The 14,871-nt window shown below is 30.8% G+C and overlaps 1 protein-coding gene across 8 annotated transcripts in view; it reads right to left on the bottom strand.

Moving 5' to 3' along the window:
* Positions 1-2,628: 2,628 nt before the first annotated feature.
* LOC109597601 (multiple C2 and transmembrane domain-containing protein-like) overlaps positions 2,629-14,871 on the bottom strand; it is a 62,279-nt gene continuing 50,036 nt past the window's right edge. For 3 of the 8 annotated variants that reach the window (XM_049962232.1, XM_020013341.2, XM_049962234.1), the window contains 8 exons: positions 10,477-10,628; positions 10,036-10,191; positions 9,275-9,461; positions 8,022-8,578; positions 7,714-7,933; positions 7,548-7,654; positions 7,288-7,495; positions 2,629-4,782 (listed from right to left, as the gene is read on the bottom strand). In XM_049962232.1, coding sequence (XP_049818189.1) covers positions 4,618-4,782; positions 7,288-7,495; positions 7,548-7,654; positions 7,714-7,933; positions 8,022-8,578; positions 9,275-9,461; positions 10,036-10,191; positions 10,477-10,628 — 1,752 coding nt within the window. In that variant the 3' untranslated portion in view covers positions 2,629-4,617. Of the gene's footprint in view, positions 4,783-4,842; positions 5,072-7,287; positions 7,496-7,547; positions 7,655-7,713; positions 7,934-8,021; positions 8,579-9,274; positions 9,462-10,035; positions 10,192-10,476; positions 10,629-11,783; positions 11,956-14,226; positions 14,499-14,871 lie in introns of all 8 variants that reach the window. The other 5 variants (XM_049962236.1, XM_049962235.1, XR_007547118.1 and 2 more) reach the window with 4 other exon arrangements.

Here is a 14,871-nt window from a genome sequence, read left to right as displayed (position 1 = left end):
GATGTTCTACCGGATTTAAATCTGGACTTCTAGCTGGCCAGTTCGTTAGCGGAATATTTACATCGTCAAGCTGATCTCAGACAATTCTCGCAGTCTGAGATGGAGCATTGTCACGCATAAAGCTTCACTAATAAATGGAACAAAGGGTACAATATGAGATTCTAAGATTTCCCTTATATACTTATCAGCCGTTAAACTTCCTTCAGCATTGACAACCAGTTCCGTATAAGTCTGCAAACTAATGCCTCCCCAAACCATTATCCTCCACCAAAAGTAAGAATTTCATTGAGAGTAACGTTCTCCTGGTCGTCTATAAACTCTTCTTCGACGCTATTTAAAGGAAACCTCTCAGTTTCGCCCCAATGAATATAATCTGGAGCGAAATGCAATCGATATCTACGATGTGTTGCAGTTAGTAATGGACCTGTTACAATACGGTACGGAATTATATTGTCATCCTTTAGTCTTCTCCTTATGGTGTTTTGGCTTATTCTTACAGTATAAGTCAATGAAAACTGTAGCTGCAGTTAAGTACTACTTACAAACCTTTATCTAAGCTCTTGGATTCTTAAATATCAGTCTTGTTGTGGTGAAATTATTCTTTTTCGCACCTGTCCAGGTTTTCTTTCGTTGCTACCTGTTTCGTAAAATCGTTTAATCACCGATTATGTTACATTTAGTCGATTTAATGTCTCATTATGACTATTTTCTTCTTCGTGCCACCGCACAATTTAAAATATTAATCTGTCGTTCAAATCGAAACAGGATGTGTTATGACAACATTTTTAAAATCTAGAAACAAGTACATAAAAATTATAAACACGTAAACGTCTAAATTCACGTGCTGTTTAAAGCAATCGTGATTAAAACATGCTGAGGTTTGTCTAAAAATAAATTAGATGATTAACAGAGCATATGAAGATCTCAGATACTACATTTTATCTGACAATTAGAGCAACAAGTAAAATTGTCTTCAATAATTAATTATGCATCAACTTTCTTCAGTTCTTCACGGATAATATGACTCAGGAAAGCCAATGATAATTATTAAAGAATATTTTAAAGTTTAATCAATAACGTAGGCAAAAGAAAAGCATGATTGAGAGTTAGCACATACTTTTACGAAAGTAAAATGTAATTTATACGAGATCCGCAAACGAGAATATGTATAACAAATAAAAAATGTTGAACATCAATAATAAATAATTAATGAGACAACTTAAATAATTTTTCCATTAATTTTAATCGGCAACCAGACAGTAACAGTGCGTTGGCTTCTCCACAATGTAGAAGAGAGTCTTCAGACGGTGAACAAAGACTGTTAACCTTTACCCTTACAATTTACACAGACTGATTGCATCTATCAAATGGAAGCCTCACGGATGTGCCACTTTACGAATTCCTCATTGATCAATCAAATTTTATAGACGGTCATTACGGTTTACATAACATTAAATAGTGGTTTCATATAATGCAGTATCATTGTCGGTACATAATCAAATGTGTTTATCTGTAGTGAAGAAGTGTGTTCGAAGAAATTTCACCGTCGAAGTTCAATGTTGCCTGCAAGGTTACCTACAGCCAAGGGCCATGAACTTGTTCCATTCGAATATTGCTTTCCCGTGTCTGCGTTTCCGCACACGACTGTTTTGGTGTAAAAAGTCCATCCAATCTTTACTTTCGTTTATCTGTTTCGGATGTTATGTGATAATTGATTTGATCAATTTGTTGTTTCTAATTAATCTTTTTTGAAAGTAATAAAGACTCAGGAGTAAATTTCACATGTGCTCGATAATAATTCTTAATTATCGATGTTAAATTATTAGTTATTAGTTAACGTTGGTGATAGATGAAGCGACTATTTCATTTCATTTAGTTTTATTCTCAAACAACTTCAGTTAGAGCAATAACTTCGAGGTACGATCATATTTAAATATGTCGTTCAGAAGTAAAGGCCGGAACGATTTTTAAACTTATCGTGAAAAAATGATCAGAAATTATGCCTTAGGTTTAAAAAGTTCGTCAAATCTTGCTTTACCTTAGTGTATTTATCTCGGATGTTATGTGATAATTGGTCTGATCAATTTGTTGTTTCCAATTAATCGTTTTTGAAAGTAATGAAGACTCAAGAGTAAATTTCACATGTGCTCGATAATAATTCATAATTATTGATGTTAACTTATTAGTTATTAGTTAACGTTGGTGTTAGATGAAGCGTTCATTTCATTTTAAATAGCTTTATCCTCAAACAACTTCAGTTAGAGTAATAGATTTGAGATACAATCACATATAAATCTAAAATTAAAGGTAGAAACTAATTTTAAACGTATCATGAAGAAATGCTCGAAAATTATGCGTGTTTTAGATAAAATCGCTGATAATTGTTAACGTACATCAATCTCGAATACCGTAAATTTATATGTGAAAGTTGCGATCCCATTGGTACCGATGTTTTCTGTACATCTTAATTAAGGAAGCAATCTCTTAACTTTTCCCTCAATATACATATGTCAGTTTTCAATTAATGCGACATCAAATGGACTAAACATTAAAGAAAATCTTACGTACTTACCGTATTTAATGTCAGTTCTATAAGAAAATGCGACAATAAAATAATAATTTAAGCTCTTAGTTCAACCAATTCTTATATTTTATTAAAAACAATAAATATGAAAACTACATCCATATCACTTTTTCATAATTGGCAAATTATAATTGAATATCACTGTGCGATAAAGTATAAAAAGTGCTCACACTTTTACAGTAAATTGGAATTAAAAATCACAATATGTTCTTAATAAGTAATAAATTTAAGCATTATATATAAAATTTATCATTTTCGTTCAATAATAATAATAATAATACAACAATGAATAGTTATAATATATAATTTGATCGTTTGCATGTTATTATTTCTGCTTTTTCTCTCCTTTTACTGGCATGAGTCAGGTATGAGTTAAGACGTCCCCTCTTACATTTAATTTTAAAATAAAAGAACTCCGTAACCATTTCCTTTTTAAAACTAAATAACATGTTAAAACTAAGTACCCCTTGCGAGTAAAAAGCACCATAATCACCATAACTGATTGTAAAAATAATAAAGAAATATTCAAAGAAAATGCCTAGGCCTTAAAATGTAAGGGTGAAATTAATAATCTAAAAACCACCTTGTCATGTTTAAACCTAAACAACATTTGGAAAATACCAATCTATATCACATTCAATATCGTATAGTAAAAACACTAAATACAACTGAACTGTGATATGGGATGATATTGTGCAATTTTAATTTATTAACAATTTTAAATATTCTAGAATTGTAATAAATTATCTAAATTGTAAAATTTGGAAGAATCAACTGGCCTTATAAAATTGGTGTTACATACACGGTTGTACACATTAATTTTTCGACAAAACTATATTAATTGACAAACTAATTTGAACATAATTTAGGAATAGTTAGTTAAATGTGACGTAAACTAACCTCTATTTGTTGATTGTCGTCTTGTTGCGAAAAAATGTCTTTGTTTAACAACAGGACTTTTACTAAATGTAACTTTTACTTTTTTTAGTTAGGTTCATAAATATCGTAACACTGTGTGAAACTTATATTGTTTTAACTGGAACAAGAAGCAACAACTCGTATCAGTTGTATGTTGAATGCAAAAAATTAAAGTGTAAACCGCATATTCTCTAATCTATTATTTTCTAACTAATTAATACATTTAACAACGGGTAGAAAAATATAAAATCTGATAATGTTCATTAATGACATAAGTGAGATTTTAAATGATTTGTTCAAAAAAGAAACAATAATAATTTCGTTATATTTTTGAGGAAATAAAAACGACGTGGATACGTGTCACTAACTCAGCTAATCTTGTTTCTAAATATTAATTTTATAATTGAAATATTCGCACAACAAGTCGAACTATAAACGTTTACACGAAGTAACTGAAATTTGAGCAATTCTTCTCGCTCCTCTGAACATGTGTGTAAACATTTAACGTTGAACTTGTTGTCTTAACAATGTTCATAGTCATGATTTATATAATGTTTATCTAATAATCTAGTCCGAAAATCCCTAAATTTTATTGACAAACTTGAAGCACACCAATTTTAAGTACGTAATATCTCACTATCTGGACTTATAACTATATTTCTTTTTTAAATAAATTTGGTTGGCAATAGTCACTTGAATTAATATATCATTAAATTATTTAGAATGAAGGTTTGCTTAATTTAAATATTTAATTTCAGTTCAGATTACGATTTAACTCTATACATTTATATTAAGTTACAGTTAATGCTAGAACGGCGATCGATCTTATTGTTAGTATAGTAGTGAATACAATAATGTGAAACTTGTAGTGTATTACATCGAATGACAATAATTATGATGAAACTCTGATTGAGAATACAATTTTAAATCTATGATTATTATATATTATTCGAATGTCCTTGTGACTATCACCTAAAAAGATTGCTTCTTCTAAATACGTAAATTTATAATTTGAACAACATTTAGATGTAAGAAGTAAAAATTAGTTAGTCAGACTTTTCTTTGATTTTTTCCAGTCGCACCCGCCATTTGGCCGGCGCTATCTTGGAGGTCCACTAGGAGGTTTTGTGCTTCTTCTTAGGTTCCCGCTTCCTTCCATCGGTCTCCATCATGTTCATTAGGATTTTGAGGTCCTTATAATCCAGCTGCAAGTACCAGCGTATGACTGACATCCTCCCAATATGGGTGGACAAGCTGACGGCCAGTAATTTAATATACATCTGTTGATGTCATAGATATATAGGTTAACATTGTAGATAAAACCGGCTGTACGATGTTACCTTTACCTCGGTGATTCGACTACCATGTTTTTTGTCAGATACAGACACATGATGATTACCATTGTGATGCTAGTGTTGAAACTATTTCTACAGCTTGATGAAAAACCAATATCCAAATGTATACTTCCAGTGTATGTGTATATGTTATTAAGAATGCAAGTTATGAACAAGTATAGCTAAATAACTTTTTGGATGAACTGTTTGTGTCAAATGTTCCATACAATTTTGGCTGTAATATAATGTATCAAGTTATTCACATAATTACACTATCTAATTCAATGTAAATTTGATTTTATGCATTATTTATGTCCTTAAGTAAAATAAAAAAAGTATAACAGGTTTGAACAGTCGGACAAACAGGAAGCACATTTAAATTTTAAAAATTAAATTTGTGTATTTTTTTGCGTTACTGAAGAGATAAATATAATAAGATAATTTATTTAAATTACAGCAACTGAACAAATAATAGTTTGTTTAGTTTCGTACGCGTGGCAGCCTATTAGTCTTTTAAAAACTTCGTACAAACAATTAATTATTTTTGTTGTTATGTTATTTTTTCCATTATTAATTTATTTTCATTCAAATACAGTCAAATTTACTATAAATATCCGGTTACTTAAAGTGCATTTGTGAGTCACGCTTGATTAATAATTTAAATAATTATTTTAATGTTATAAAATTATCAAGACTTAATCATTCCACAAAATGCAAGACAAAATTACCTTGATAAACAAATATTTTTATTGATTCTGTTGTTATGCCTGCACCAGGCAATTAAACCATTCATTCAGTTACAAAATCAAATTGCAGTGTAGCAATTTTTGATTTCGTTGCAGATATCCCAGGTTTAATTAATTTATTTCTATCGCGGCTTGTTATTTTCATTCGCAATTAGCAACACCCACTGGAATAAGTAAATTTTATCAAACAAACAATTGGATTGGCCAATTATGTGCCAACTGATTTTAATTGAGTTAAAACTTCCAGCTTAATTTGATTATATGAAAAACAACGCAAAATAAGCGTCATTTAATATTCCGAAATGAAAGTATAATTAGGCACTGTTCGAAAAATGGAACGTAAATTTTAAGTAACTAATTTGATTTTTAAAGGCACCATTCACGAATTAAAATGCTTTTACCATGGGAATATTCATTTGGTAATTACTAATCAGCTCCAGTCCAATGTTTACTTAATATCAGAAATTACCATTTCGTTTATAATTTCAATTACAGTTGTATTGTTACATAAATAATTACATTAGACTGTAATATATACAATATTAATTTGCCACGTAGTTACATACATTATGCACACATTTGAACAAGGTAGGTTGGTTCAATAAAGAAACATGTGACTAATGAAACGTTGAAATCTCGTGAATTGTAATTGTTTTTTATTATCGCCATTGGTTATGTATTGTATAATAATTATCGGATAACTGTAAAACATATAAATACAGTTGCTATAACGTTACTTTAAATTTATATCAAATGTAATTGTTTAAGATGTGATAATGAAATGAACCGAAACCTTGTCATGCTGTTAATGTTTTTACCTTTAACCTTTTTTCTACAATGTTAACACCACTACTGATGACACCAGATGTATTAAATTAGTAGGACAGTCGCTGTGTTACACCACATAACATATTGAACCACTCACCCAAAGTTAAAACAATTAAAGCAATTTGCAAATATTTATTAAAATAATTGTGAGAGACACTTTAGGTGGGTTGTTCGTTATCCTATTGTGTTAGATTGTGAATAAACTTGGAACTATGACAGCAAGCAAGTATTGTAGAAAAGTTATAGTGTGTATTGTGTTAAACAGCATGTTAATCACATTTGAGCAACACAAACACAAGCATTTTATTAGTAATTAATAAAAATAATAATTTTAAACGTATTTTCTACAATACCAATTCAAAACAAAAAGGGTTTGAGGTACGTGCATACCGGAGCAGTGGCGATTTAGGCAAAATGTGATATTGTGATAAAAAATTGTGCAAATACTCACTTGGAATCTACAAAATAATTGCTGATTTTTTCATTCAAATGTTAAGATTCAACAGGTTAATTACAATTGTACAAAGTATGATGGATGCATCAAAAACATTAGTTTCATTAGTTTTACATGCTGATAAAATGAGACTGGATATATTATAAGTTTCCTTAAAGTTATGGTGACTAATCATTAGTTTCTCAAATAAATAAAAGGAGTAAATTTGTGGATCATGTATGTGATTTTAATGTCCTCAACACTGCTTCGGTATACTTGTACCACATTAAATAATACCACAATTTCATGTAGTTCATTTATTAAACAGAAACAGAAAAAAAAAATAAAACAACACATAACTATCTAATAATTAACTGTTTAAGAATGCTCGTCCGTCATAGAGGCAAATTTCTCATTATATGTCCGAAGCGGTCGGAGACTTACCAGCATCTCGTCGTCGGGTATTCTGGAGAGGAGGTCCAGGAGCTCGTTATTAGGTACGGCATGCGGTCGCAGGATTCTGCGCAGAAATTTGTTGGCTCCCCAAAGCATCAGGAGATAACGAATAGGAATTAGATACAGGACGACTGTTGCTATCACCAGGAGTGTTATTGCTATCCAGGATAAATATGGCACCGTAAAGTTGAATGTGCTGAAATAATTAAAAGTTATTAATTAATAATTAATTAACATTAAATGCTTACTTTTTGACACCCTCCAGGAGAGAAGCGATCCTTCCAATTGCGTTCTGAACCCCCTGTGTTACCTCTTGTATAGCCTGCAATCTTTCTTTCAGGCTCTTCTTTTCCTCCTGTAGATCGAATGAAAATTCAATTATTTAAATATACAAAACCTAAGTAGTGAAATTACCTTCTCCTTATCCTCGTCGTCTTCATCATCTAAATCTGAATCGGCTACTTCATCCCATGGCACAGCGCTTGGTCCAGCCAAGCTTCTAACTATGTACTGTTTGAGGAACAGTAACAATCCACCGATGGGGATCATCCAAGGTTCGAAGTAGTAACACAAAATTAACCAAATGACTAGAGCAGCAAAGCTTTGAATTTTCGACTCCCATTCGAAACAATTTCTGTAAAACAACATTATCCAATGAATTACTTGCGCATTCGCCATTTTTACAATTTTTATGATGGTATTTATTAAAAAATGATACATACTGAAAGACTTTTCCCACTTCATAGAAGTACAAGACGAACACCTTCATCCGGAGCACGTTTTTCACGAAGACCTGCCTCTTGAATTTCACCTCAGTCTGCATGTACTTCTCCTCCTTCGGATTGAGCGTCCTAATGCACGCCCTGATGGGATTCCACACGATATTCATCTCCAACAAGATCTGCGGACAGTTTCCTTTCGCCCTGCTCCTCAACTTCTTGTCCTTCAACGCGTACCATCTTTTCTCGCCGTTCCTAATTCTCAACAGAGGAATGGCAACTTTCCCAAGAAATTCGACTTTGTGATCTCTGTCTTCGTCGAATACGGTAACTTCGAGCACGTTGTTAATATCTTTGACGTTGAACGTGAATATTTTGTTCCATTGCGGCGATAAAGTCTTGTATTCGGTTTGCGTCTGCAAACGGGCATTCCCCAACTCCAGAACAACGAAGGGATCGCTCTTGCCGCCCAGATCGGCCGCCGCTAAGCCGGTTGCTTTGAAAACTTTCACGGTTAAGTGGCCTACGTCCTTCAGGTTGTGGAATGTTCTATGCCAGATCTACATAAACAGGATTAATCAGTGCGGTGTAACGCAAGAACGGGGATTCGGGTTTGTTAATTAAGAAGGTGGATTAAGTAAAACCGAATTGCGAATATTGTAATTTTACCCAAAATTAGCTTGAAATTACGCGAGCCCAACCTAAGAAGTGCTGGTTTATATAATACGATAATAAAAAGAATTTAATTTATAAAAATAGGACCAAATAAATCAATACTTTTGGCCACATACTGTCTTGCATTTCTAAACAGTTTCCTATCGATTTCTTTTGTTTCTTAGCCCTTCCTTCCATAAGTTATTACTGAAAGTCGTACAATTAATTTATTGCCAGAAGTGTAGTGGTGAAAACCATACATATATTCATGCATATGAATATGATGAATAATTATTTACACGAAATTTCCGCATAATGACAAATAAAAGGAGGGTAAAAGGCACTTCTTCTACTTGTATTTAATTAAAAATATGGTATATTGAGGTCAAATGTGGCGTTGAAAGTAATAAGAGTTAAGGTCATAATATAATAATATATCATGTGGATTTTTATTGGCATATCTAGATTTTAATTGGTAATAACTTTTCGTATAAAAATATATTGCCTTAATCGAATGATCGTACACGAATTAATTAGTTTTATAACGGATGTAATTTCAGATTAATCGTGTAAGTGACATAAGTGTAATATTTGATACGTACATATCGGTTTTCAAGTAGTTCTCTTTCTCTCGGATTTTCCTCATACGTAGTAAGATCCGAAATTGTTTCCGATGCTGTGGTACCACTGATGGTGAGTAACAAGTGAAGAGAGCCTGCTCCATCTTCCAATTCTTTCCATAAACTGTGCGTTCTTTCTCTGTCTAAGGTTGCTAAATTTATCACACATCTGAAACAATAACAAGGTAGTATAAGTTAAAGGTATTACCTTTACCGTTTTTTAAATAAAAATAAGTATGTATTTGACAACAGTATAAACGAAATAGATTTATGTAAACATTTTCTCTATTAAAATTACAATAGATAAACAAAACTTTCGAATTTTTATCTTGAATCTATAAATTTTTAATTATTTTGACCTACATGCATTTGTTGTTATTTGTTATCTCACTGCTTTCAAATTCATTTTCGTTAAAGCTAAATTTAAACGAAAGGGAAACTTCAATAGTTTTTTGCAAAGTTATATATACCTATAATTTGACTGTATAAAAATTAATCACGATGTCAATTCAAGCAATTACTTCCTTGAACAACAACACCTTTACGTTAATTTCTTAGAAATATACGCGACTTCCATTAGTTATGTTTTCAGTAAATAATAGAGTTTATATAATTGTTTAACTGGGTATTAATTACTTTTAATAAATGGTTATCACAAACGACATTGTGGGCGAAACTAGAGTTAGTTCTCAGCTCAGCAAATTATATAATTTACGTCAACAACATAATATTAAAGGACTAACCTTCCTATGAAATCATCCCTTGAACGATCCTTGTCCCAAACAGTAATTTCCAATTGTTGGTCACCGTCGTCGTAGAGATGAAGGTCCAATTGCTCCAACCATCTAGGATTCAATGATCTCCAGATTATTCTACTTTTGTACTTTTCGTTGCCTAATCTGAAACAAGGGAATGATTTATTTAGATAACACGTATGCGTCCCGAATAATATTTATAGGAATGGAAAATGGACTATAATAAACACGTACCAATTATGAAACTAGATACCGTGATGAATAAATATTAAAGTTAATTTTCGGACAAGATTTAATCTGTAATATTACTCAATACCCCAAATTTCTAACTTCAATTCTATGTTTTATGGTTAAATAAGAGAAATTTTACTTTTACAAATATTTAATTAAATTAATCATTAATTTATTATTACTAAATTTAACACTTACCTGAACTTAACATAAGGGTCGGAAGTTCCACTTTCAGGATCACAGGCTAAAAGGTTCTTTCCTTCAACTAAAACTATTGTTACTACGGAACTCCAAATTTGAGACTTCAGTCGTTTATTTACATCTTGTACTCGACTATTTCTTTGGAAGTACTGAAACAACAATTAAAGTTAAACACGTACATATGCAAAACAAACATTTTAGTCGTAATATAACTTGTGAATTTTGGGCATGAAAGACGTTTGAGCAAGTAAATTACTATAATATTTTATATTTCTGAACGTACATCCATGATGTTTGTTTAAACATAAATTAATAAAACATAATGGTAAATTGTTTATGATTTAAATAGTGCCGTCATTATTAATTAATACGTACATTATTAATTGGAACCTTTGACATAAAAATAAGATCATTTATTTAAATAAAAAAACATACATAATAATTGGCATTTGAATCAAAATACTGCTTAGAAATTGCTTTTTAATTTGTTTTCTCAATATATTGGTAGACATTTATCCCATTAAAGACGCACTCGTTTATTAATATGTGTTTATAAATAGATTGGTATGGATGGACACATAAATGGTTCCAGTTGGAAATTACGCCGGGGAATACAAATTATTTAACTGCAACTACGATTCAAATTAGGTTAATATTAGTTTTGAAGTCATAAATTGCTAGTTATTAAAGTTCCAGCGACACGACTCGAGTTCATTTTAGTTAAGCGAAATTGCCAGCCATATGGATTAAAAATAATAACGACTGACAATTAAATTTTAAACACCGAAACAAACATTTATTGATGGGGGACTTGACAATAATGCACGAAGTCATTTATAATTCCGGCACATTTAAATAATATTATTACATTTCGCAGTTTGTAACCGATTGAGCATCTCGAGACACATTATAACATCGGTTTATGGTTAAAAAGCAATTAAGCAGTAAAATCACGTCTCCGACGTTTCAACTGCAGAACTCACGAAATTAAATCATGTTCATTAATGTGACAGACACTGTAAAGTGATATTCGTTTTCAATTTCCCTCGCGGTCCCAATACATTTATCCATTTTCGACAAGTAAGTTGTCAAATTCACAGCAAGCCAATCGATATTTACGTGAATAAATAAATAAGATTAAGAGCACCCTGCAAACACAGAGGAAGGTTTAACATCGTCATTATCGAGAAACATTTCTAAAACAGATAATGTACGAGCCATCTACCTTGTTAATCCTTACTTAATTTGTTCAAAAAAGTTTTAAATTTGTCGGACAGTTCATTAAAAACTTAAATTTGAATTACCCTATGCAGTCTTTGGCCTTTATTTACGATTTTCTGACCAAATTTCTCTAATACGCTCTGATCTTCCTCCAAGCAAACATTGCTGCAATATGGCGTTTCGTCGAACACGTCAAGGAGACTGTCGCAGGATGATGCGATATCTCTCGTCCTTGATGTCGAGCTACTACTGCCTCTGAATACGGGATAGATTTTCGTTAGAATTTCGCTGGTACATTAACTGATAAATACATTTTTTTCCACCAAATACATATCGAGAGCACTTAAAATATAAATTCGATGAGTAATGGTTGATGTAAATTTGTGCACATGTGTTATTAAAATCCGCTGAAAATATTTGCGCATTTCAAAATACAATTATATGTAAATCGTTCAAAATTAAATGCGACAGATATTTCGAAACGGCATTAAAATTTTTCACTTCAACGTTATTAAATTACGAACAATTAAAACAATAATTTGATTACACAGAAGTTCAAAAATAGCGGATAATTGGAAATAAATTAATAAGCCGATAAATGAGTTCATTAAACCAATCAATTCTACAGATTTACTAAACAATGTTCGAATTATATCTATTTAAAACCAATTAAAAAGCATTAAACAAATTAAACCAACGGAACTCGCACTAATTACTGAGAATAACAAAAACAAAAAGTGGTATTAAAAGAATTCACCTGATCATTCAGTTAAATTTGGAAATAGTTTTAGTTTAAACTCACCTTTCTGGCATAATAAAAGAGTCTTTTATTCAGATAACTATGGATTTGTTTCGTAATGGATTTCATTTAGAACAAGATAAATTACCGTCTGGATTTTTAAAACATTAATAATAATTTTGATAAATTTTTCAATTCATTTTCCCCCATTGGGTAAAGTAATTTAAATTGTATGTCTAGGGAAAAGTACACATTGACGTAAAAAATTGTCAGTGACTATGGTACCTCGTTATAATAATTTTATTGGATATTTAATTAGGCATTCTAACATTGAACTTTAACATTTTTTCAAATTAATTATTCATAAAAACGTCGCATAAAAAAATGTACGCCATTGTTGTGAATCACGAAACAAAATTCGTACTAAGTCATTATCAATTTAAGGTTTCGGAGTTATCAATAAATCGTTGATAATTTAATGAATTAGCCAAAAAGAAGTACGTCGCATAGAAAAATGTATTCCATTGTTGTGAATCACGAAATAAAATTCGTACTAAATCATTAATTATTAATTTAAGGTTTCGCAATTATCAATAAAACGATGATAATTTCATGAATTAACCTAATTAATTAGCCAAAAGGAAGCCAACTGGATTAATTATTATTTTGTTCGAAAATTATAACTGTGGAAGATTTTCGAAAATATTTACATACAATAACCTAACATTAAATAATTTTTTTCAAGGGTATGTTCGTTTTAAAATATCTAAATATTGATTTATGAATACACGTAAATATTTATAGACGCTTTGACATTAATGGCGTTTCTCAAATGGATGAGCCTTGTATAGAAATAATATGCACAAGTAGATGTTAAATTAGACGTAAGCACCCTTTTACTGAATCTTGAAGGGTTCGTTACTTAAGGTGTTAAGCCTAAGTCACTTGATTGAACACATTAATATTTATAGATTTAGATTTAGTTAATTAATTGAGTGTGCCACATGATAGTACTACCTCAATTCCTTCAGCATTAAATAACACCTTTAAAATTTTAATTCATTCACACGTTGCATGAAGAATGGTAATTCTGTATTGATTAATAGATTGCATGCTTGAGTGTTTCATGCTCTAGGCAATTTAATATTCTTTATGATAATTTAAAAAATGAATGTTTACAAGTAATTTAAATTTTAAATTGATAACTTCTTTGTATCACAAAATTGTATCAACAAATTACCACTCAAAACTATATTACCGTAGATCTTTTATATATTTACAACAAAATTTTAATAATAATAAAGTTTATACTGTTTCATGTAAATTTGCTTATATGTGCAATAATAAATTTAATAATAAAATATATGATGTAATAAATTTATTTCTGCACACACAAATTTAACTTTACAAGAAATGTTTTGAATTTATTTAAATAAAAGTGTTATTGGAAATGATTGCTATAACATTGTTTTATGTATAATTTCTAAAATGTATACACTATAAATCATTGGAGAACTAATAAATAAGACAAAGAAAATTTCCTTTGTTATTTTCATAAACTAAGATAATGTTTCACATTTTAAACGTTTATTTGTTCCACATTCGTGACTCAAAATTGGCTCTCGACAATGTTTTTGATGAAATGTTCGTCAACCATCAAATAATTCATTAATTACACAATAATACGGATTTTCGTTAAATTCCACACTAAAATTATACAATATTATTGTGTTTTGATTTTGAAAGTTGACGGAAACAACCAAGGATCCCCCTCAAAGGACACTCACCTGGTATCTGTGCTTGTAAAACTAATATTGTCAGATTCACCACAACTATCTAAACTGGTATTCGATCCACCCTTAAGTCTTAATTTTCTCAAATGAGAATTCAGTCTCTTATTGTCAACGGTGGATATTTGATGAAGAGATTCGCACAAGTCCTCCTGTATTCGTGTCTTAAACTCGCCCAGTTTCGTCTTGATTTTACGACGAATCCGGCTAGTTGACGTGTACGTATACATATCGGATCACTGTTTATTTATTCACGCATCCATGTTCCACTGAAAATCGCGTGTCCACATGTTTATTTGTCGGTTAAATTTTTTGAACTGTGCTAAAGTTACGGTGAAGTTGATTCAAAATAGAGTGGGGCTAATTGTCGGCTATTAATTGTTAATCTTTGACGTAGTCATGAACAATTAATAACATATCTATTTATTACTATAAAAGCGAAATAATTAATCTTGAACCAAAACGATGCGAATAAGTGATCAAGTCAATTATCGTAATTGTGGATGAGTAATATTGACAATAAAAAATGGTCGTGGCCGTTTCCTTGTTGTATGAGCTTTCGTTGTATCAGTAACTATTATTTTATTTGGTAAACTTGAACTAGGCCAAGACTAAAATTCGTGTGCATGTAAAAACCATTAC

The sequence above is a fragment of the Aethina tumida genome, chromosome 1 (genome assembly GCF_024364675.1).
Source record: "Aethina tumida isolate Nest 87 chromosome 1, icAetTumi1.1, whole genome shotgun sequence".
Classification (NCBI taxonomy): domain Eukaryota; kingdom Metazoa; phylum Arthropoda; class Insecta; order Coleoptera; family Nitidulidae; genus Aethina; species Aethina tumida.
This window is presented reverse-complemented; position numbering and strand designations above follow the sequence as displayed.